General features: G+C 40.9%; 2 protein-coding genes across 3 annotated transcripts; one reads left to right on the forward strand and one right to left on the reverse strand.

Annotated features, from left to right (window-relative positions):
- The first annotated feature begins 3,212 nt into the window (after positions 1–3,212).
- ndrg1b (N-myc downstream regulated 1b) lies at positions 3,213–15,741 on the forward strand. 2 transcript variants are annotated; one of them, XM_061241656.1, is made up of 15 exons: positions 3,213–3,434; positions 6,422–6,451; positions 9,634–9,739; positions 9,927–10,047; positions 10,421–10,483; positions 10,580–10,640; positions 11,544–11,630; positions 11,745–11,801; positions 12,004–12,107; positions 12,191–12,253; positions 12,359–12,410; positions 12,781–12,828; positions 13,129–13,164; positions 13,587–13,638; positions 14,322–15,741. In XM_061241656.1, exons 2-15 carry the CDS (start codon positions 6,428–6,430, stop codon positions 14,519–14,521), a joined length of 1,074 nt encoding a protein of 357 aa, XP_061097640.1. In that variant the 5' UTR covers positions 3,213–3,434; positions 6,422–6,427; the 3' UTR covers positions 14,522–15,741. The 2 variants fall into 2 exon arrangements, with proteins under 2 accessions (XP_061097640.1, XP_061097649.1); XM_061241665.1 differs by lacking the exons at positions 3,213–3,434; positions 6,422–6,451 and adding an exon at positions 8,776–8,841.
- A 112-nt stretch (positions 15,742–15,853) lies between these two features.
- ccn4b (cellular communication network factor 4b) lies at positions 15,854–24,093 on the reverse strand. Its single transcript, XM_061241675.1, has 5 exons — positions 23,918–24,093; positions 18,769–19,045; positions 18,234–18,488; positions 17,382–17,575; positions 15,854–17,235 (listed from the first exon to the last, which is right to left on the reverse strand). Exons 1-5 carry the CDS (start codon positions 23,963–23,965, stop codon positions 16,936–16,938), a joined length of 1,074 nt encoding a protein of 357 aa, XP_061097659.1. The 5' UTR covers positions 23,966–24,093; the 3' UTR covers positions 15,854–16,935.
- Positions 24,094–24,889: the final 796 nt, after the last annotated feature.

Below are 24,889 nucleotides of genomic sequence, written 5' to 3' on the forward strand. Positions count from 1 at the left end.
TTTTATATATTTGTTCATGCTATCAGACATTTCTGCCGCTCTGTCTGGCCTGTAATTGTGATTTGCATATAGGCAATAACATTCCCTCTCTTGGTTATACAAGTAATGTTAGGCCTACGCACGAAATGCACTGTCACCCTTTAAATTAGGCCTACTTATTCTTAGCAACGCTGTGGGATATCCCATTTGAACTGTATACAACATAATGTTATATTACAGTTCAATGGGCTATCCTTACTGAAGGAGGTAAACGAGGCTGGATCATGTTCCCTTCCATCTTTTACACAACAATTCAAACTTTCAATGCCATGACAGCCAGCTAATTCTCGGTCACAAACGTCCAAACCACAAACGTGCGTACATCCGAAGACCCAATAGGCTACTACAAACAAAACGACTGCAAAAACAAAACTTCCGAATGCATGAATCATTTTAAATTTTTGGTCCCACTATGCCATCTAGTGTGCAGCACGAGAAAACATCATTTGCGTAGGCCTATGTGTTTCCTATGGACTAGTGTTTAATCTGAATTTCGCCGTTGAGTAGGGGATGGTTGTCACACGGACTGGTTGTCACAGTGCTTATCTCTCTCTCTCTCTCTCTCTCTCTCTCTCTCTCTCTCTCTCTCTCTCTCTCTCTCTCTCTCTCTAAATGGCGCTGTTCAAAGATTTTCGTACCATTTCATGAATAATCCACACATCGTTAATGTTTTTCTTGTAAAAAATGTAAAATTTAAACTCATTGATGTTTTTCTTCTATACTTCTATGCTATTAATTCATCTTCAAACATTGAAAACTGTCAAATTTATACCCTAAAACAAATGTCTATCTCTACACATTTGAAATGTTATCTGGCTATGTCCTTCAAAGACGTGCTTCTTACCTAAGCAGTACTTTACCTCATTGAGAAAGTTAGCAGTCGTTAATTGATTTTACTTTTAATTTTAAAAATATTTTTGTCATATCGCAGCTGTATCCATTTGAATTTCAAGGGTGGCAATTAATGCTAAAAAAGAGAGAGAGAAATTAGCTGGTGGGCAAAGGAACAAATGCATGGCATGTTCCAAAATATTTTCTTCCATTCCTGGTGATTCCCCCGAGCACAGCCACATTTCTTTGTACAGCAATGCAATTCAAGAGAGTTCATCCACTGGGCAAAGTGTTTCCTCACATCATCACATACACATACATACATACATACATACATACATACATACATACATACATACATACATACTCATACTTCTGTCACAACAAACACGTGATCATACACTTGAGTAGAGCAGAAGTCTGTCTACACCAAGGGCAGGATAGCAGTGTCAGCACAGATGGTCACTGAACACTCCATTCACCAGGCTTACCAGTGAATGACCAACATCATGCTCCACTGGCCAATTGATGCAAATGGTGACATGGTCTTAATTTTTTCTGGACCACATTTTTCATATTTGCTAAAGATTCATGTATATATACAAAATAAGTTATATTATATGTAATAGTGTATGTGAACAAGCAAAAACAAGCAAGTGACATTACAATCTAAATGCACAATTAAACACTATGGGGCTTAATTCACTCTTTGTTACAAAATCAATGTAAATACAGTACTTAAGTATAGAATTTGAAATGGAGTATGAAAGGATATGAGCAATAAAAACTCAATCAAGCTTAAGTAAGAATTATATAACAAAAAAAAAAGTTGGTTTCCTATCAAAAAGGAATACATAGTTTTCACATTTTGATTTGATAAAACAATTCACATGTGGTTAAAGTGCACGTTCTAACATTTTATTACAGGGTGTATTCATGCTCTTTGGTTTCACCATGTAGAAATGACAACACTTTTTATGTATAGTTTTAGTCTGGCCAAATTACCTTATAAAGGGTAGGTACATGAAGTCAGAATGAAATAGGGTTTCCTTTAACAATAAACGATTTCTTAAAATGTAATACGTCACTTCCTCTCGTGGACTTGGCTGAATAACTGCTGGAATCACCACTACAGCAGCTTGTCACTGCGTCTCTGAGATCTTCTTTGAACTCATTTTCTGTCATGCTAAATTAGATAATAGAACAGACCAGAAAAAGATAGACTAAGATATAAATGTGTATGGTGCTATTTAATGATATCATGAAAGTATAACTTGAAAGTATAGAATATACATTATATTCCTCTTGAGGATGACCCTATTCAAGCAATCATTACAATATTAAAGCAAAACAATAAATAGAAATCAGGGCATTAATTAATTAATGTTGTAAACTATATTAAATCTAACCTTAATTGCTATGCAACCATTATTGTATAGCACTGTTGTGTATGTGATGTATTGCAAATATACTGTATATATAAAACCTTAAACTCATTAACAGGTCAAATTAATTGGTAGGCTACTGTTATTTAATCTTTAACCCATTAAAGCATTTCTGCTAAGTATTCAAATATTACAATGCCCTATGAAGTGGTCGCCCATTGATTTCAAGAGCAGAATATAGATGTCATAAATCAGATGTTAATTCAGCTAGGTATGTTCTGGAATGACTCCCTGGAATGACACTTCCCACCTTTGATAGAGGGTTCCATAAATAACTAAAATGGTTCCTGTATGGAATCAAGCAAACAAGCAAACAAACAATTTCTAGATTTTTCATCATACAATTCACAAAGAGCTTTTTCTTATACATTTTTTTTCTCACCATGTAAAAATTAAAAAAATTATACCTGAACTAAGGAACTACCTAATCATAGATACCTGTGGAGCCAATATTATGGCACTCTGAAATGGGGGTGTATGGGGGCCATGTACTATGGGAGTGTGCTTGCGTACATATATATGTTTGAACTATTATTATTATTATTATTATTATAATTATTATTATTGCATTATTAGAAATAATACAAACACAAAAGTAACACAAAAGTAAATACAAATGTATTGAAAACCTGAAAATGTCCTGCAAATTAATTTCATATACTCCACTGACTGATTTTGTTCATAATATATATTTTTTTCACAATTCTATACAATTTACAAAAGTTCAGAAAAGCATGAAAATGAGGGCATATACTCGTATTTCCATTTTCCCCGTTCCACACCCTTGCCATGAGTACATTTTAAAAATTGAGCAAATCCCAAATTCCTGATATTGTTTAGCTGTTTGTTGGAACAGACAACAACAGCAGGGGAAGATTCTCTCATCCAAACGCTTGCAGATGGACCGAGAGCAAAGAAATAAACAACACTCTGGGCTATTGCACAACAGAAACAGCTGGATAGAAGAGGCACAAAGTGGGCTGGGTCGTCCCCCGCGACAGAAGCAGATAAAAAGTAAAGAAAGTTCTAGTGGCACAGAGAGAACGCGATTTGTTTTGAAGAACCGATTTCAGTGTTCCAGTTAAGGGCTTTTTGTGACGTTCTTCCCAGACTGAACAGGTAAGATCGCTAGCTTTATTATTCACCGCATTAAGGTGAAGTGAGCAGTAGTATATTTTATGTAACGTTAGTTACTTAAATGCACACTACGCTTTTTTTGTGTTTTTTGTAAATCTGAGTAAACCGCACAAAAGTTTAAGCACATTGTGACGCTAATACAGTGGATGTAACGTTACTTTCTGTAACGTTTGATCGCTAAATGAAAGCATGCAAATCACTTAAACTGGCTAATTTTGAGTTATGTTGCTAACTTAGCAAGCTAACGTTGAATAACATGACGTGCCTTGCAAACTGAACAAAGTAGTCAACATGCTCTGTCAGAGTACTTGAACGTTAATAAACACCTAACACATAGTTTACTATAACGTTATAACTTAGCTATGAAAATCGGACCAACTTGGCCATAGGTATGTTAGCTAATTTAGCTAAGTCCCAAGTATACTACATTTCGACCGTTAGTAAGCAAATCACCTCTTGCAGATCGCTTCAGTACGTTGCCAGGGAAACCAGGGAGCACAATCTTGGATGACCGCCACCCTAGTCCTTACTATCGTGATTTGTTTGCGAAGTTAGAGTAGCAACGATATTTGAATAGCTCTAGGTCATGGTAAATGATGGTAGTTTTTTTGACGACCTTATAGCTAACTCCTAGCTACTTTTCGTCAAGAAAGTCTGCTTTGTCACTGATGAAGATGTTTGTTTTGCACTGGGGTGTCCGCCATTTGGGCGGTGCTGCAGATGACAATGAATATGTTTTGAATCATACCCAACATCGTATCGTTCCAGATACCATGGCTGTCAATAAACATACTTGCTTGTAACTCCAAGCCCGTGGGTTTAGTTCCCAACTGGGGTACTGCATTGTGTGTTTGCGCAAGGTACTGAATTCCATTAGGCATGTTAAATGGGCAGCTGCATACATTGATTACATGTTAAAATGTAATCTGCGCACAAACATATGCTATAAATAATGTAATGTAGTGCTGCAAAGACGGATGTTCAAAAGGACGTAGGCTACATTATATGGTGGATTGATAAAAGGATACCAGAAGAAAAAAGGATCAAAAACGATGAACTTGAATTTGAACTATAGCTAGCACACAAAGTGCCAACAGAGGAAACAATCGAGCCCTTTATGTCCCCCAGTAAATTCCTGCAATGGGGAAAGTACCACCAGGCTGTCTGTACAGGAAGACAGAGTTGTAACCTTTAGAGAACTGCTCGAACAATGCAGTCATTGGTCATTTTAATGTGATTTACATGCACAGACATCCCAACCGCTCTGCACCCAACCCGTGGCTTTCTCTTTCAGATGAAAGTGTGAATGCGACCATTGGTCGTTTCCCCACTCATACACTAAAATAGATTTAGTTTAACATGCACAAAATGGCATCGCTATTTGGATCTTTCCGGTGGCATTATGCATAGAAAGAGCAGTGAGATGGGCAGCATTGTATTGTTCTAAGCATGTGTCCAGTGTAGACTAAATACACACTGGCACACTGCAGCTCTACCTTTTGGAAAACGTAACTTGTATAGCTTCCTGAAATATTCACTCTTACAAAAAACAAAATCATGTGCAATTTTCTTTTCACATGTGAAAATCACAATTAAAAATGATAAATAATAAATTCCCTTCAATGTGAAATTGTAATTTGAAAAGAAAATGATCACATGCAAAAACGAAACTTTTTATTTAAGAGCTGCTATATGGATATTATAAATTAAATTAAAAACTGCAGTCCTAGCTCGAATGTATTGGGTTCTTGTAGCATGAAGTTTCTTTAGCAAAGGCATAAACCTTATGAGGTCATGGACTGTCCCTCTTCACTCTCTGGAATAACAGGAAGTACGCAGTCTATGACAGGAAATCGGGGATCTCTGATTGTTCCAGAATCTCTTTCCATTTCTGAGGCCAAGAAAAGCTTTTAATTCATTTAAAGGGGTCGCAGTGTTTGGATGCTTTAAATCTCAGGGGATAGCTGATCTTGTTTTACTCAAGCCTAACCGAGGGTATGGTATTACAACTATGCTTTATGAAAATACAACATGGCAGGTAGCCTAAATTCATTGCCACAGGTGAATTGCATTAATAGCATTGCTCGAGGGCTAACCAGGTTCTGAAATATCAGTACACTGTTCAAACTGTATGAGGAAATCATCATATTGCCTTTCTAGGAAATTTGTAATTTCACGCTGAGGGTCTTCTGACGTGTTATCCTTTCTTTTAATGCCAGACGTATGACGTACTGCAAGAGCGTCAGCCATTGCCTCTGCAATACAGACTCTTGGTATTTATGTGATGTGCTATTACATGCGGAGTTGGTCATACATTTGAGTTTAGTTTATAAACATTATTATTATTATTATTATTATTATTATAATACATTTTATTATCATTACTACTATTATGACAGTACACAGTAAAATGTCCTATGTTAATTAAACTCTTAAGAGTATTTTGAGTTCAATTGAGACCGCACTGTACACTTGTTGAGTTGATTTAGCACTGAGTATTTTACTGTATGACAACATACATATTGTACACTGCACAGATGCTGAAGGTGAGAGCAGGTCATAAAGTGAGGGGGTGATGCAGCGGTCCATACTGCTATTAAGCTTCTTGACGGGTCACAGGCTTGGCAAAGAGCCACGCAATCACACCTGCAGAGCTGTAAGCCTGGCTGACCCATGGCACATCTGCTGTACTCAGGATCATTCCATTAAAATCACATCTTAAACTGTAAACGGTTTTTAAAGTTTCTCTTATACTGTATAAAGTCTGCTCAGGTTGTAAACTGACAGTGATTGAGTATGAATCAGTTGTTCTTTTTGGTAGCTCAAAGTGGGCAGAAAGTAAACTTGGCAGAAGCTAAGCTTCATGCTTGCATTAATAATGGTAATGCGATTAAAATAGCTTTTGTGTGTTAATAAAAGCACTCTGTAGGTTTATGTAACTCATTGTATTGTTTTTTGTATTATTCCAGGGGCTGATGGAGTCTGTTCAACAGCTAGTGGTAAGGCAATCATGCAGTTTTCCAAGTAATCATGAATTGTGCTAAATTCTACATGCTGGGCTTGTATAAACACTATGTAAGCCTGGTATAAACACTACAGCAGGACACAAATCTTTCAATTCTGGCAGTTGCATGTATGTCTGCAAATGGCAAGCAGAACAGAGAAAGGGCTCTAAAGCATTGTGTGGAGTAAAAGTATGGAACACAAATCTAAAGCTCCAAGATGATATGAAACATGAAAACTGCGTGTGGGCCTTTAACTTTAGTAACCGTTTTACATATGATCTATCTGCTGTGCTGTATATCGTGCTGTAATTCTGTATTAGTACTATACCCCATATGGGACCTGAACCTAAACCAGCAGTAACGGTTATTGGTACTCCTCAGACTGGAAGTCAAAACAAGTTTAACTGAAAATGCAACGGGGGAAAAAGGAGATTTATCCACTTTACTTCAGGACCTTGGACAACACCTATGATTCCATGAGTCAGAGACTGGTCCTTCACATTAATGACTCTCAGTCATGGGTCACGCCCGGCTGTATGGAAATGCCACGCAGTACATGTCAGCAGCATCTCAAAACAATATCTTTTTGACCTGAAATGCACACTGATTATGTGATGAAACGTGGGAAAGCACACAGGTGTGCTCCCTGTCCTCCTCTTAACCTCCCCTTGAGGGCGGAAGGAAGGGACCAGAGACCAGCTCGCTCACAGCGGCTAAATCTGTGCAATTTGTGAACAGATTGGCGCTGCACGCTCATCCTATCAGACAGTTTTCAGTCCCTAACCTTAAACGAGGGCGTGTGAAAGGCTGGAGACCTGCTGTTGGCCTGAGCCGTGACGTGGTCCTGCTGGAAACGCCATCTGCCCGAGCTGATTTGTGCTGCAGAAACACATGCCGCACGTAGACGCCATCCTTCATTAAAGTGGATTAGTGCAGCTGGAGGCGTGACAAGGTTTTGACAACAACGTCGCACTCTCGGAAGCTTACTGCAAGCTGTGTGTTTGCGACATGGCTCAGGCGGTAAGAGCAGTCGTCTGGCAGTTGGAGGGTTGCCGGTTCGATCCCCCGCCCGGGCTGTGTCGAAGTGTCCCTAACCCCCAAATGCTCCTGACGAGCTGGTCGGTGCCTTGCATGGCAGCCAATCGCCGTTGGTGTGTGAGTGTGTGCATGAATGGGTGAATGAGAAGCATCAATTGTACAGCGCTTTGAATAAAGGTGCTATATAAATGCCAACCATTAACCATTTGCCACTCGGACTGTATTTTTATTAGGGTTCATATATTTACTCTGTATCTTCTTGTTATGGCCCTATAGTGTATAGATCCTCAGTGGTCCTATACTGTGGATTATTTTCTATGTGTAATGGACACACAGTCTGTAGCCTATTCTGATTCCTCAGCATGGACATGTTACTTAAACTGAATTATGAGAATTGATGAAAGGGATTGTAAGAAAATTCACCCGTGGAACCTTGATTTGTTGTCATGATCCACACTTTGTCACTCACACTAGTAATTATGTAGTGACTGTAAGGGGTCGTGGATGACTGTTACCTGAGCATTCATCCCCTTTTGTGTTTCCCCATCCATTCCCAACATACCCTTCCTCTTATGCTTGGATAATAGGGAGCCTTTGGCATCAGCTGCCCCTATTCTAAGCTGTTTTGAGGCAGTTCAGTTATGCAGTGACTGGCAGGGTCCTCTGAAGTGTAGGGCCAGGTCTAAACAGCTGTACACAACAAGCTTGTAATAATAGTATTATTGATAATAAAAATATTTCCACTATTACCAGATTCCTAATCTATTGATGAAGAACTGCATTTGGTTGATCAACGTTACCCACGTTGCTCAGAAGTTCATGCCTTTCCCTTGTTTTCTTTTTGGACTCTCCATTGATTTATACCACAGTAACAAGACATGTATCAGGAATCCAGTATAAGTCCTGTATGTGGCATCCATCGGGATATGTATCTGTAGCTCTGTTCCAGCCATTTTGTGTCCTTTGCAGTTGTGTATTTCATACGTTGTCCATTTCATTCACAAACGGGTTGTTACTGAATGGAGCACGTGATGAGCTGCAGCTGCTGACTGTATAATTTCCCTGAACAGAAGAGGGGGACTGATCCCATTTGCGGATCTCCTCCTGCAGAATTAGGCTAGTTTGGTTTCTGGTGATGGTTGCAGGGCATCACGGGAGCTTGGAGCTTAAGTAGGGTAGTTAACCGCAGCAGTATAAAATCAGGCCCTCAGCTCAGTCCCAGATAAGTCCCACAGGAGAGCTTTAGCAGAAGATCTTTACGGACGCACACTACACCCACAGCAGAAAGCACAAACATGGTCCTGGAAGACTCAGAAGTGGACTCTGTCTTTGAGATTGAAGTGACCGTGAGTATGGGACTCTGCATTGCTCTTGTGGATTTTCTGTTGAAGCTGGGAATGGCTCTGTGGTTCATCCTACGGTATTATTTACTGTATGATGTAAATCCCTCAGCTTTTGGATATGCCGTGGGTTTGGACAGTGTCGACATGCTGATGTTGGTGCTCTGTTGCTGTCATACAATGTCTTTGTATGTTGCAATGGGCTTCTATTGGACAAAAACTGACTTCTACTATGGTATTTTAATCCTATTTATCATCTATGATCTATCATAAATGCTAATACTGCAGTTTGTCGCAGTGTTTCTGAGAAATTGGGCAGCAGCACATGATATTAATATCATAGACAGACGGCAGGTCAGATAAAATCAAGGCAGCTTTGCTAATCATACAAGCACTTAAATAAAATCAGAACTGGACCTGCAATATCTATCTCTATAAACACAACTGAAATTACAGCAGCATTACATATTCTGGATTATTTTATTCATGGAGCAATCTAATTGTTTCATTAATGTGTGTATTTTGTTATTACCTTCATGAAGTATGTGATCTGCTCTTAACTAAGCAGAGCATTTCTATTAAAATGTATGTATTATGAGTTTGGTAACATCTGAACTCAGCAAATGTGTCACATTTGTAAGGAATTTAGTGTAAGGAATTTACTAACTGCAGTTACATCAGTTTAAGCAGATGGCACATTGTCCACTTGACAGTGGCTGCTTGTAGAGAATAGTGACGGTTGGGATGATTATATCACTCATTCAGAACACACACCTGACCAGAGCTTTCCTCCCACAGGAGCACGATGTGGAGACCCAGTATGGCAAGCTCCACTGCACCATGAAAGGGGTCCCAAAGAGGAACCGGCCTGTCATCCTTACCCTCCACGACATCGGACTGAACCGTACGTCTCTTCTCAGTCAATTCAACTTAGACTTAATTCTTCCTGTCAGAATGTTAGAGTTCAGTACCTTTCAGGTGTAATGTAAAATAAATGTGCAGTTTCTCTGAAGTCAAACATCCTCTGTGCTTACTTTCTACCTTTCTGTTACTGTTCCTCATGCTGTTTGTGCATGTTGTCCTGTGCACAGACAAGTCCTGCTTCAACCCCCTCTTCAACCATGAGGACATGCAGGAGATCATGCGTCACTTCGCTGTGTGCCACGTGGATGCCCCAGGGCAGCAGGAGGGTGCTGCCAGCCTCTCCACAGGGTGAGAGCCCCCCCTTACCCCCTTACCCCCTTACCCCCTTACCCCCTTACCCCCCACCCTGGAGCAGTGGAGGTCACGGGGTCAGTCTTCTACAAGATCTAACCCCCCATGGCGAACCAGTGTTATAACCTACACAGCACCCTGTGTGGGTGTCCATCCACTTTACATGACAGGGATAACATGGTTAAAATATTACAATACAAAGCAAAGCTTCTTTTTTTTTTTTTTTTGGTCGTCTAAGTTTTAACTGCAGAGTGCTCTTACATATATTTGTTATTTTTATCAATAAACAGTTGAAATTGTTTGCTGGCTCTGGCTGGCTCTGTGTTGGTGGCTGAATAAAGCCCTGACGTAACGTTGGTTTTTGCTGCAGGTACAACTACCCCTCCATGGACCAGCTGTCCGAGTCTCTCGTGTCGGTCCTCAAGCATTTCGGGTAAGTGCCCAGGTTGTACAGAAAGTTGTGATTAGAGAGATTTCAGTAGTCGCAGCCCTTTGAGATCTTCTGAACCTCTGTCTGGTTTCTCCGCAGACTGAGCAGCATCATCGGGGTAGCGGTCGGTGCCGGGGCCTACATGCTGGCTAAATTTGCTGTGAGTCACAATGTTCAACCCCCTCCTCCTTGTGCTGAGTTGAGAAACTTTGATTAAAGCAGGATTAAAGTTCAGTAAAATTCCTTTTAGTAAATACTGCCGCGCTGATACTGGCCGCGTAAGCCTGATTAATATGACGGCCTCGGTATAAGTCCTAGGAATGTTCTTTGGTTGCCATGCGGTTGTGCTGCTCTGTAGAGAAATTTAATTGGTCACTGTATTTGCGAGGCCGCATTTCTCTGTCCTCCTGAGAGCTTTGAAAAACGAGGACACAATTTAATTATTTCCATACAGCCCCATGCAGGTTTGCAGCCCATGAAGGAACAATAATTCCAACCTGTTACTTCCCAAAATAGCATCAGTGTGATGGCTATTTGACAAGAAGATGATAGTGATTTGAGAATTTGCCCTACATTCTGAAGTTGCACTTTACTCCACAAAGAGCTAACATACTGCAATTAGAGAGATAAAAGAACATGTTCTAATAGTGCACATACCTGTTTCTTCTGCTTGAGCCTTTTGACGCCATCACATCAAGGAAACATGTCTTGTGGTAACTGTAACTGTCAAACCACTGTGGTCACTCATATAACATTTTGAATGCAGGCACTAACTGTATAAATGAATACAGTGGTTACTAGACACAGTGGTGAGAGCACCTTTAAAACCACTGTGGTTATTATAATATATAATCATAACAGCATGGTTTAACTCTATTATGCCATAGTAATAATTCACAGCTATTTGGAGCATAATGGTTCCCTGCATGGAAAGCAATGACTAGAAGATTGATTCACTTTAACATTGGTGTCCATTGAGTGCCTTGCTCTGCTCCAGTGTTGAAGTGCTCTAGTTGGCCTTCGGGGGGAGCTCTTCATCACCGCTGTGTTGTGTTGATTACAGCTGCACCACCCGGACCTGGTGGAGGGCCTGGTTCTGATCAACATCAACGCCTGTGCTGAGGGCTGGATGGACTGGGCTGCATACAAGGTACCCGGACCAGCCAGTGGCATGAAGCGCATTTTCATTTGTGCAAGTAAATCAGTATTCTGAGTTTGGTAATCAGTTGGAACTAAAACCTGCATTTTCACTGTTTTTTCCCAGATCACCGGTTGGGCTCAAGCATTGCCTGAGATGGTCATCACACACCTGTTTGGAAAGGTGAGCCAGCCTTTAGCATTTAGTCTTGTAATGGCTACTTAATTGTTATTGGGCTTTGAGAGATTAGCATGTTAGCAGTCTAATGTAAATGAATAAAGAAGGTTGGAATCACAACAAGGGAAGCTTGAGACCATTCCTGTTCCTCTACAGGCTCCCGCTCAAGAATTGGTGTGTGATGCAAAAACTGTGTGTTTCTCTGCAGGAGGAGATCCACAACAACCACGAGGTTATCCAGACCTTCCGTCACCACATCACCAACAACATGAACCAGACCAACCTTCAGCATTTCGTCAGGTCCTACAACAGGTAAGGCCTCACATAAACACTTTAGATGTGGTCACAGCAGGTCCAGTATTGTTGTTCTCTGGTTCTAACTGTCCTTTTTGCAGCCGCAGGGATCTGGAGATTGTGCGACCAGCCCAGGGAGGAAATGTTAACGTGAAGAGTCTGCAGTAAGTCAGAGACTAATGTGTACATGTAGTTTCAGCAGTGTACACTCTGATACTCAACTTTCTAGATGTTATGAGGAATTCACAAAACTCTCTTGGTTCTTCCAGATGCCCTGCTCTTCTGGTGGTAGGAGACAGCTCACCTGCAGTTGATGCAGTGGTAAGTTCATGCTTCAGTTTATCATTTCATTTTATACACATTACATTAGATTACAGGCATCCAGAGTGAAATATCTAGTGACTATTTCTTACTTCATTTTAATGGCCAATCTGCTCAGACTGCTTCAGAGCTAAAACAGCCTTATTCCTCACTCCTGAGACCGTAGAACAATAAGACTAAACACTACTAAAATAAAAATATATGTAAGTATCACTGTACACTTTTTAATGTACAGTCACGTTGTCACATAATGTTAAGTATCTGAAACATAGTGGGAAACTAAAAACTACAAGATAATGAGCAGACTTTACACAATGAGCCACGTGCTTGATTTTTCCATGTTATTTATCAGAATCCATTCCCTCCACAGGTGGACTGCAATTCCAAACTGAACCCCACAAAAACTACACTGCTCAAGGTAGTCTGTCAATACCCTTTTTTTGGTTTCAGATGGACAGGTATTAATAATGTGAAACAGCAGCTGATCAACCTCACGCCGTGCTACATGTAGTGCATTCCCTACTGAGTTCAGATGTTAAGGTCGGAGGTTAACCTAGTGCGTGAAATTCCATTACGCACACACAAAGACATTATGAAGTTGAAAAATAGCATGCTGGGTAAGACACTGATTGAGTTATTATGAAGGAACAGAAGGTGTTGTTGAAATTGTGTCAGTAGAGCATTAGCATGAAGCCCTTACACAACTGTCTCTGTACAGATGGCAGACTGCGGAGGCCTTCCACAGGTGGATCAGGTGCGTAAACACTCCTTGTGACTCTAAATCCCGCACACCTGCCAACAAGGATAACCTGGAGACATATGGTCTCTATGGTCTCAGCTAAGCTCATTACCAACACGTTTGCCAGTTTTACATCCAGCTCCTGACACTCCTTTATCCAGTTTACTAGTGGTGGTCTGGGGATTAACAGGCATTGGATACCCAACTAGTGATCCCTAAGGGTGAATATTTATCATCTAAAGTGGCAATTAGCTGTTTTCTATCAGCTGCCCAGTTTATTTGAAGCCTGTATTATCATGGTTATCAATGAATATTGATGAATATTGTTGGAGCAGCATTTATTTGTCTTTATAAGATGCAAACAGTTTGATTGCGGAATTAGCTTTCACCAAGAAGAAATGGCTCACATCCATATCTCTTCTTTTGTCTCTCAACAGCCTGGAAAACTGACAGAGGCCTTCAAGTACTTCATCCAGGGCTTGGGCTACAGTAAGTCCATGATTGGACTTTTCTCTATGCACTGTCCCTGTCAGGCAAATCTGTGACCCACTTGGCCTCATTTCATTACCCAATTGCTTGAATTTGAGGTTCACAACTACATTCTGCTCTTGGCAACTGCTTTAATTTCATGAATTACGACCACCCTATGAGAGCTGATTGGTTCCTTGGCACAACACTGCAGGGCTGGGTCATGAAGGCCGATTCTAAACATCAGATTGAAACTCAACCTGGTCTGTGGGCCAAGTGGGTAATTTGCCAAGGTTTTAGAGCAGCATCATTGCTATGTTACTGAAGCCCAGGAGGAGACACTGCTGGCAAGCCACAGCTAACAATATCAGAAGATGGCAGCGTTAGTCTTTTAAAAACACCTGAAACAACTTTCCTTTGTTGTGATATGTGATCGGAACACCTTAACACCTTTTCAGATCGTTCTCTGAACTTGACAATCAGTCAATCCAGTGTCCCTATCTGAAAGCTCCTCCAGCCATTTCAGTGTGTTTGCCAGAGGGAAGGGGGAAAGGTTTTTACTGAATGTTTTAAAAGTTAAGTCAATTACATTTCAGACTGTTATGTGGCAGGTTATGAGGTATGTGTGTATATGAGAATGAAAGCGCATACCTGGTGGAAGGGTGTCTTCGTGCTGGTTCACAGTGATGCTCCCTCTCTCTCAGTGGCCGCCGTCAGCATGACCAGACTGGTGCGCTCACGCACGGCCTCGGACTCCAGCATGGCGTCCACCGGGAGCCGCGGCCGCTACGAGGGCGGCAGGGGCCAGGGCCAGCGGGGCCGCTCCCACACCGACGTCTCCATGGAGAGCGCCAGCAACCTGGCCCTGGAGCAGACCCTGCGGCCCAGCGAGGTGTCCTGCTAAAGCCCAGACCCCTGCCTGTACTGACCCGTGAGAGTCCCTAACCTCTCCCGTCCCACGCAACGGAAGAGGCCCTCATTGTCACCCCTGCTGAAACGGCTCCAGCTAGGTTTTGAAACCGCTGGTAGCTGGTCAAGACAACCTAGCATTACTGATTGACCAGCTCATAACCAGCTATACCAGCTTTATGAGCAGTTTGGCCATGCTGGTTGACCAGCTCATACCCAGCTAGACCAGCTTATGACCAGCATTTTACAGCACAGACAGTTAATTATACCATTTTATACTCTGTATATATACATATGATATGTATATGCTTGAAAATTGAGCAACATGTCCCTTCTGCTAGAGCAGTCCTGGTATAGATGGGCTTGGGGAGTGGAAATCAGTACAGGCTGGAGAGCTCTCTCTTTCTTTAAAACCTGTTTCTCTGCTTCTGCACTTTGTCCGCTTGTCTCAGTGTCCACTGCTGGCGTTGCTTTGCTTTCTCTAATTCTGCACAAGCTCATGGTTTAAAAATGTGTGTCCTGACAGTCTGCCGTTTTAGCAGCAGAGTTTTGTACAGAGTGTGTGATGTGAGTGGCCGGATGCATTTTAAGTGTGCTTAAAGGATTTCTCAAAATAACGGCAACTGCTTCTCATTAAACTCGCAGGATTGAAGTAGTTTTGAGATTTTAAATGTGGGACTATGATAACATGTGCTTTAGATTGCTGTTAATATTGTTTTTAAACCTGATGCTTTTTAGATCAGTACCTTACTGAACTGATTATACTCATTGTATTTGAGTTATTTAAAAAAGTTATTTAACTTTTTCAGTAAAGCATTAAAGCTTATTGTGTCAAAAATAAAAATACAAAAACTGTATTGTTAAGCTTGTTTTGTAATTGTGTTGAAATTGCAAATTATAGTACCTACTTCTAGCAATACTAATGATTATATATTACTTCAGGCAGTGTTATTGCTTGAGCCATTGTTATAAATCCTAGTTTTCTATACTATGCAGCAGAACAAAAAGTGCCATTGTTCTGTCATTTATATGTGCACTTAATGTCCCACTGCACTATTTTAACAGAGCAAACTAAACCAATGATCGTACAGAAACAGGGTTATTTCTGAATGCTAATTAATTTACTGATTGCTCTTTAACTTGCACTACAGGACCATTGCTCTGTAAAGACTCAGATTGGAAAAAAATAAAATGGATAACTTGCTCCAGAATGTGTATGAGTGTATATTGCCTGATTATTCTTCTGAAATAATCATTCCGGTTAGAATTTCTTCCCACGATATAGGTATGCAACCTGTGCCATCAAGAAAATAACTGACAAAATAAAAACTGATAATCATTTTTAATTGTGAATAAATACTATCAAATTCATTTGTTAATACGTATATACAACCTCTAGAAACATAAAGGTGCAGTACTAAGCACTTGAGGACTTGAAGTGTCACAGGGATGAGGCCTATGAATACAGCACCTGACAAGGGACCCAATCTAAATCTGACCCCTGTTCTTCATCTCATCTAAAATATATATATTTCCAATTTAATATAATAATTTCATATCATAAGCTCAATTACATCTACACTGAGCATATCTGGCAAAAATAACTACCCAGCAAATTACGCAAATAACTACCCAGCATTGTTTTCCTAAAGAGTCTCCTGTACTATATGAGATTAAGCACCAATATACCAATAATGTGGGTGACAGTCAGAGGCATGTTTATGTTACACTAACTGAACAAAGCCACATATATGAGCATGTCAAATATCGTCTTGGTGAGCAGAATTCATGAAGTTGGCAACTCAAATGGTTTGTGCAAAAATGACACTTGAGTCAACTTTAGTACTGAACAACTGAAATTTCACTCTTGTATGGTCCAACCTCATTAACTGGGGATACTAGAGAGTCCCAAAACATGTTTGTTATCCACTCAAATTATATACACGACACTACCTAAGGCCATATTTCAATGCATTCATTTTATTTATTGTTTGTTGTAATTCTTTATTTTTAGGGGTTTTTTTAAATTATCTTTTGTTTTTTCGTGGTTTTGCAACAGAAAAAGTCAAATTATAACATAACTGTGAGTCTTTTTTTGTTATGAATCTAGTACAATTGTTTTGTACTTCAATTAACATAACATTATTTCTGCTCATTACAATTTAATGAATTGTAATATATCTAATTTCATTTCCAATAGGAAAAATAATATTTTACGGATGACAGATGTGCAACCCTTTTTTTCCAAAAGAAAATAATTAAAAGGAAACTAATTTAAAGGACATGAACTTTAAACTACCAATCATCAGTTGAAGTAAAAAAAAAAGCTCTTTGGGAGAGAAAACGGACTGAGGGATCTATTTGGATTGCAGTTAGGGTCAATGAAACACGGGGCAGAACAAGTTTGTCTTAATTGACAATCCCGGGGTAGTCATAGTAACGCTCCAGGTCGGCGAAGATGTTGTTGGGGTTGCGGCAGCTGAGGTTGCAGAAGCAGGCGTTGATCCACATGACCTGCCAGGAGAGCAGGGCTCCGTTGGGGCAGCGGAAGTCCACCTGGACGGTCTTGGACTTGTAGGGGATGCAGCAGCGTTCATCTGTGCAGACCCCGCAGTACTTTGGCCTGTACGGCCTGGTACTCACACAACCGGATATGGTGAAATTCTGGCTCTGTTCCTCTCTGTAAATATTCAGACATTTCTTTCCTGGCTGAGAGAGAGAAAGATATATTGTGTTTATACTGACGTGTCATACTGTAGCTTTTTAACCCGTTATACATATGTTTAAATAATTACAACTCATGAAGATGCTACCCCAGTTGAACACTTCCACAGAAGACTGAAAAGGACTTGCACCTTGATGTGCTTGGTAATGTCGATGTCGCAGGGGCGTAGGTTGCACAGACGAGTCTCCTTCACCATTTCACACTGGCTGTTGTCATTGGAGATGCGCATGGACAGCCCCCGGTCACAGGTCTTAGAGCAGGGGCTCCAGGACGTAGTCTGGGTCACGCAGTTCTTGTGCCAGACTTCATTGTCACTCGCGGAAACTGTGCCAACACATAAACAGAACAAATAACGTACAGAGTGAGAATAAGCTGCTATCTTGGAAATATACATTGACTCAAACTTTGCATGGTGTTTTTCATGTGCATTCTCCCACGGGCATGTAGTCACCGTAGTCCTCCACTTTGTAAACCAAGCCAGGAGCTACTTCACTGGAGGACTAGGAAGGTGACAAAGGCATATTTAAGGCTTGTGACTAACCAGAGGAATCCTACTGAGCAGAGTGGCTCCCTGACGAACGATTAAGACCCTCCCTGGCCAGATGCTACAGACAACTATGTTACTCTGGGACTGGGATTTTATTAGATGTTGGGGAATATTCTAGATGCTTCTACAGGCAGAAGGCAGGTATCTGTATAATTACTTATGCTGCACAGAAGCTAGTTGGTTCAGTGGGTTCCAGAGTACGCTTGGCTTGAGCAGTACAGTATACATAATAAACAATGATTGAAGTAAATTGAGTGCTTGACTTCAGATTAATTCCCATCAAATGCATCTAATTATTCCATCTACGGGATGTTGAGCAAGTCCAGTCTCTAGCTAATCACTTAACTGCCACTGCATTCATGAATTTGATTGTGCTGTGATTGTGGCTCTCCTCTTTGGCTGGAGAATGAGAGAGAGAGAGGCGGGAGGTGGCACCTTCCACGGCGTGCCGGGGCATGGCCTTGCGGATCTTCCTGGGCTCGTCACAGATCCACTGCTCACAGCAGCGGTCCCTCAGCTTCACCCTCCTGGGCGAGGGGCACCACACCCGCGGGGGCTGGGAGTCTGCACACAGGGACACGCAGCCGATGGCTCCGCTCACGCACAGGCACTGGTATTTACAGCTGGGCTGGAAGCTCTGTCCGTTCCGGTAGATCACCCCGTTGTGCTCGCAGCCTGTGCCCACCATGTCTGCACGGACACGAAGACAACAGCACACCAGGAAGAGGTAGGTGGCAGCCAAGACAGACTGCAGAAAGCAGTAATCTGAATTTCAGGTTTGACAATATTTCCAAATAAAGCAGTGTCTGAGTAGCTAAATCAGTGTTTCACAAAAACAAAGCTCAACGACTAACATTTTTTCATCCTCTTGATGCGTCCTTTGTTACATATACCCCTTCCTGGTGTCCTGTCAGCTGAGTGAAATGTGACAGTGCAGCAGGTATCCCCACAGACAGGCGAGGTGACTTACATGCACACACTCCTTTCTCGTACCTCGGCTTGTCCGCGCTGTAGTCGCAGTACAGGCCTTTGTGGTGGTCGCACACGTCCGCCTCGTTGCAGGTGTCCCCCGCCTGCATGGCGCAGGCCTTGCAGCAGTCGCAGCCGTCCATCATGAGGCTGACCCCCAGCGGACAGTCTGGCGGGCTCTTGGGGCACTTGCAGGGCCACTTGCAGTACTGCGTGCGGTTATAAGGGTCCACTGCGGTGACAGCGGGAGGCATGGCAGTGGAGTTCTGGGACATAGCCTGAAAGACAAGCTTTTCTTCAGTGGATAGGCTCTGAAAGGCTCTGCTTGATACAGTTATTGCTGTTATCTTAGGATATTCATAATATTCACAAAGTAACGTATTGTATAGTTCAGCTGGTGCAATGCGGAGGGATCTAATATACAAAGCAGCATCAAAAACGATTTGAAAATTTGTCACCCATTTGACTACATTCATGGTGGATGTGTTGGCAATGCAGGCCAGTAAGGAATATAAAACATGCAGTCAAATAGCCAGCTGATTTCACTAATGAGCTCTGCACCTCCAGAAGCTTTTATTAGTTCTTGAAATGAACTTTGACAATTCAATCGATTAAGTTTCCACTAATCCCAGTTGAGAATTCTTATCTCGGTCCCTAACGCCTTCCTGTTTTTACTTCCCTGAAAACAAGTTCCGGAGGATTAGCACACTACAACAGCCTGTCCTGTGGAGGTGAGACTACACATGCAGAACTAGACACAGGTGGTGGTGTTCAGTAAATATTTCATTAAAAAGAGAAAGTCAGAGAATCAAGTCAAAAATCTAAAAGGGGAACATGGGCATCCATTTTCAGTTCTTAGTGCTACAAGCATTTTGTGAATCCAAGGATATGAGGTGCATGATCTGGTCATATCCTATTCCATTTTTCTTACATCATCATTTTGGGACCCAGTTAACCATGCCTTTTTAACCTATCCGACCACTCGATCTGTCTTTAAGAGACTAAATATAGGTTGTATTTATATAGGATCTTTCATTTCCTGATCTCAAATCTCATGGTGTACCTAGGAAAGAGATATTAACATAAAAAGATAATGAATATATGCTGTGCTCGTGAACGGATGCACACAGGAGCAAGAAGAAAGAAAAAAAGAAAGACTTCACAGCTGTGGCCTTCTGGAACATTCTGTTCTGCATTCCATGTCTGACAGAAGCCCTGTGTATTCTGCAGTGGTGTAATGGTCGTGTGTGTTCCACGGAAGTGACACGCGCTTGGCCCTTTCGAGGAACCCCAACTCCATCTGTGTTCTGCAGCCGCTCCTGCAAACTGTTCCCATGGACTCAGAAGCTTATGTTGAGACCGCAGCACACATGCTGAACTATTTCAGGGGTCAGAAAGTTCAGTTTATCTATCCTGCTCGTCAGTTCAGTCTTCACAGAAATCTAAATATTTCTTCTAATTTCTGCATTTTCCTGTCAACCTCCTATACGCTGTAACCCTTTAAAAGTAAATAGTGTGGGGTGTTTTTCTAGGCTCTGTGGAAGTGTTTTTTGTTTAGTCTGGAGAAGCAAAAACTAGAGCCTCTTAAAAGTTTCTAATAGTTCCAAAACTAACAATAATATCAAGCATTCTCTGTCATGTCAAACATGTTTTCACTATTTTATCCATTTAAAATTAAATCTGTGCACAAAAGAAAAATAGTGAAGTATGAATACTTTCTGAAGCCACTGTAAATTTTAAATATCACACTGTAAGACAATGCAGGATAAGAAAGACATAGGAATCAAATCATTTGAGAGTGTTTTCAGCAACAAACTTTGAGAGGTAGCAAGTGACTATTTGAGCATGCTGGCAAAGATGCCAAGAGAAAGCATGCAGGATCACCCTCTTTAAGGTACTTTTCTGCGCACATTTGAAATTCCTCTTAAGTCCATTTTCTGAAGAAAAAATTACCATTTGTGGCAAGTTATTAATGCATTTACTTTAATAAAGCTGTAATATTATGACAACAGTCCCAATCATATTATGATTAATCAAGGTCTTATTTTCTACTTACAATATTAGAGCAACACAGCATAAATCGCAATGCACTAAAGCAAGAGCTTCAGATCTGGCAAATATGTAACCATATGTTTCATTATCCACTATAATCGGATTCTTCACATATCACCCTATTCACCTCATTCTAAGAATGGTAATTAATTACCCAAACAATTGCATTTCCCAAACTATTCTCATATGTAATTTTTGGTTTTAAATTGTATCGGCAAAATGCTGCAACAATCTTGCCTGTTTGCACTACCAGTATACACTCAGTGAGAGATGTATTAGGTAGACCTGTACACCAGCCTGTCAATGCTTGTAAATATTTAATCAGCCAATCATGTGGCAGCAACTAACAGCATAACACATGCAGATGTGGTCAAGAGGTTCAGATGTTGTTCAGACCAAATGTCAGAATTGGGAAGAAATGTGATCTAAGTGACTTTGACCTTAGAATGATTGTTTGTGCCTCTAGTTCCTACAGTTTGCAGAGAATTGTGCAAATTCCCTCCATTCTAGACCAATAAGTCTAAAAAATAATCTGGTCTAATAAATACCTGATAATGTGCTCACTGGGAGTAAGTATGTTTGATACAGTGCTCACAAACACAAATAAACCAAATAATTGCTGCCAGAGAGCAACTTGCCTCCAGATAAAACTTACTGTTACTACTGGATGCACTTATTCAATATATGAACCCAATATTCTTTGTGGAAACGTGTGTGCCAATAAATTTGGACATATTTGAAAATGATTACTATCAACCTTTTTACATTATATTACATGTCATTTGGCTGACGCTTTTATCCAAAGCGACTTACAGTTCATTAGACTAAGCAGGAGACAATCCTCCCCTGGAGCAATGCAGGGTTAAGAGCCTTGCTCAAGGGCCCAACGGCTGTGTGGATCGCATTGTGGCTACAGTGGCCTAGGATCGAACCACAGACCTTGTGGGTCCCAGTAATGTACCTTAACCACTATGCTACAGGCCACCTCTACTGGCTTAGCAGTTCTTAAATTCATACATAACAGTAAATCAGCATAGCATTGATAAAATGGAAGATGATATGATACTGCTACAGTAGCCTGTACTGCATTGTATTCTTTATAACTTCATTTTTCTCGCCATACCTTGGTATGCGACAATAACTTTCAACATTTTTGGATTATTCATTAATGTATGAATTGTATGTGCAAAGAACATTGTTATGTGACAGTACTTAAGTACCTCATTGTCTGTGATACATCAGTGGCAAAGGAGCCTGGCTTCTGGCAAGAGAACCAGCCTTGTTTCCAGGTAGCTGTATGTTTGACTCGTAGGTTTTGCACTGCTGTTGTACCCTTATTCCGAGTTTCTGCATTATGGGCTACCAGCATAAAACAACTACCATCTCTCAGCTGAGAAAAGGACATACGCCATCGAAGGAATCGGAGCATTCACCCATGCAAACATTATTAAATCCCTGAAGGCAGACAGTGTCCCAGTTAACCACCAGAGGTCAGCATAAGAAAATGGACAGAGAGAGCATTCCTTTTTTTTGGTTTTAACATCTTCATAATTTCACCAACCACTATCAGGCCGGACAGGTCCCCTGTGAATTGCTGTCTAGAATTTGATTATCTATGTGAGGCCAGTAGATATTGGCTTTCTTTCATTTGCTGTCGTGTTGTAATGAACTGGTTTCTGCTTATGCTAGACAAGAAAAAAATGTATGCCATACGACAGCTGAGGGAAGGGGTACTCTGGAACAGCCTTCGGATGACTGTCACTAACTACATCAGGAGTTATTGTTATGGGGAGACTTCTGACATGCATAACAACCAATAAAGATACTGCAACAGTAAAAAAAACACAAGAATATTTTTTAAACTAGTCCCTTCCCTTTATGAATATTGACACAGGGCCCACCAGCCAAACACAAAGGCATGGCCCCCCAATCCCCTCAAAACGTTATACTTTCACATGAGTGCAGAGGGAAATATAAGCTTTTCATAGTAAATCAAATGTCAAATAAGCAATTTTACATGTTCGGCTCTGACCATTTCAGCAGTTGAAATTACAAACAAGTATTATGTAACAATAGAAAACAATTATCTCTCATTAGTTGTTGTTTGGGCATTCATCAGATTTTTTGATCAATCATTTTCCAATGATCCTTTTAGTACAACTATCTGCTGCAATGGAAGGGGTGGGTAATTTGTTATATATTTAACAATGTCCCGGAAGTAGGCCCTCACCAGTCATGGAAAATGGACAAAGTACCTAAAAGGTGACATCTTAAACACAACTCATGTCATGTTAGTTTGTCTTTAATTTGACACACTGTGCCATAGTACCTCAGGTTATGAGCTTGACAAGAGAGAGGTTATTCCACTGCAAATGTCCAGTTCAGGTGGTGACGGTCTATTACCTGGCAGGTGCCAGAATTATGATATGAATGTGATTATGCATCAGTTTCTTTTATTTCACCAATGTGCTTTGTTGCTTTGTACTGTCCTTGAGTACAGGGCTATGATTGGGGAAGTTATGGCATCTGTGAATATGCAGCAAATCACATTTATTTGTGCAGTAGTCTAATTCTGTCACCTTCCGTGCGATACCAACATATTTTGTCGGTCACCAAGTCGGTCAATACATAACGATCATAGGGTCATCATCATAGCGTCATTTTTACATAGCACATTTTAGGGCGCAATGCATTTATCTTTGCAAGAATCTTAACCGAGAAAAATAACACAAAAAACAGAGGTAAGTAGAAGATTAAAGCCTATTGACACTGTACCGAGTGGATATGATCCTTTGGTCATTGCTCTTTCAGGACTCTCCAGCTATACCCCCGCCCCTTTCCCCTCAGCATACACAACCGCTCAGCTGAATGGAAAGAGGCGCGTAACCCTCAAGATACAAGCCAGGGTGCATCAGCACCGAATATTGTCTAAAATGAAATTTTAAGCTGTCCGTCTGTTGTCTCCGCTGCCCTCGTTCAAATAGGGTATAACGGAATGTGCGATTTGTCTTATATTTTTTTCTTTTTCGGAATCACATCATACAATGAAAACAAGCTAAAAAATAACAGAAACAAATTAATCAATGCAGTCGACTCACCTGATGAATACTGGCGACTGTTAGAATCCACAACAGAAGCCACCTCATTACTACATCTCAATAATAAATTCATTGAACCGAGAATTAGATCCTTGTAGAAACAAAACTTCCCACTTTCCCAGGAGCTTGCAGCATTCTCAAACTTGACAGTCACACTGCTGGACCTTACAGACGTATTAAAGCGACTCTTTACGTCAGACTTTGGGACGAACCTTGCAGTTTTCCTCCGTAATTTTCGTCCCTGCCCATTCCCACTTCCAATACAGTGAAAGCAGCTCCTTAAAGGGAAAGGGGTTGCAGAGGGAGGGGAAACCATGTTCTAATCAGTCCAATAGGCTAATTAGAAAAAGGGCTCTTCGCCCTCTTTACTAGCGAAAAAACTATTCTTACACCACACATTTATAAAGCCCCCAAACAGCTTAAACACATTATTTATATTTTGATATAGTTTATTTATGTTCATTTTCTGAAATGGTATACACACACAGTAGCTAGCTACAGTGCAGTCCATACGTTTTTGGACAGTCACATGACAAAATATTGCAAAAAAAAATAAAAATAAAAATAATAAAGCCTGCAGACCTTTTCACACAACGCTTCTTAGTAATTGTAACCCGGCAATCCTTTATTTGAGGCTAACTAGTGGTTTGCATCTTGCAGTGTAGCCTGTAGTTCTGTTTGCCAAGTCATCTGGGGACAGAGGTCACTGACACATCCATGCCTGACTCCAGAACAGCTTTTCTGATCTGTCAGACGACAGGGGGCGTTTTCTTCATTATGGTGAGAATAATTTGGTCGACTGTAGAGGTCTTTGTGATTATTGAACCAGTGTTCTTCTTTCTTCATAATGATGTTTCTAACAGTTTACTTTGGTAAGCCTAAGATTTGGCTTAAATCTTGGACTTTTTATTTCTCAGACTCAGGCTTCATTGACTTCCACTGGCACATCTCAGTTCCTTGTGTTGACAAACA

This window comes from Conger conger, chromosome 1 (assembly GCF_963514075.1).
Source record: "Conger conger chromosome 1, fConCon1.1, whole genome shotgun sequence".
Lineage (NCBI taxonomy): Eukaryota > Metazoa > Chordata > Actinopteri > Anguilliformes > Congridae > Conger > Conger conger.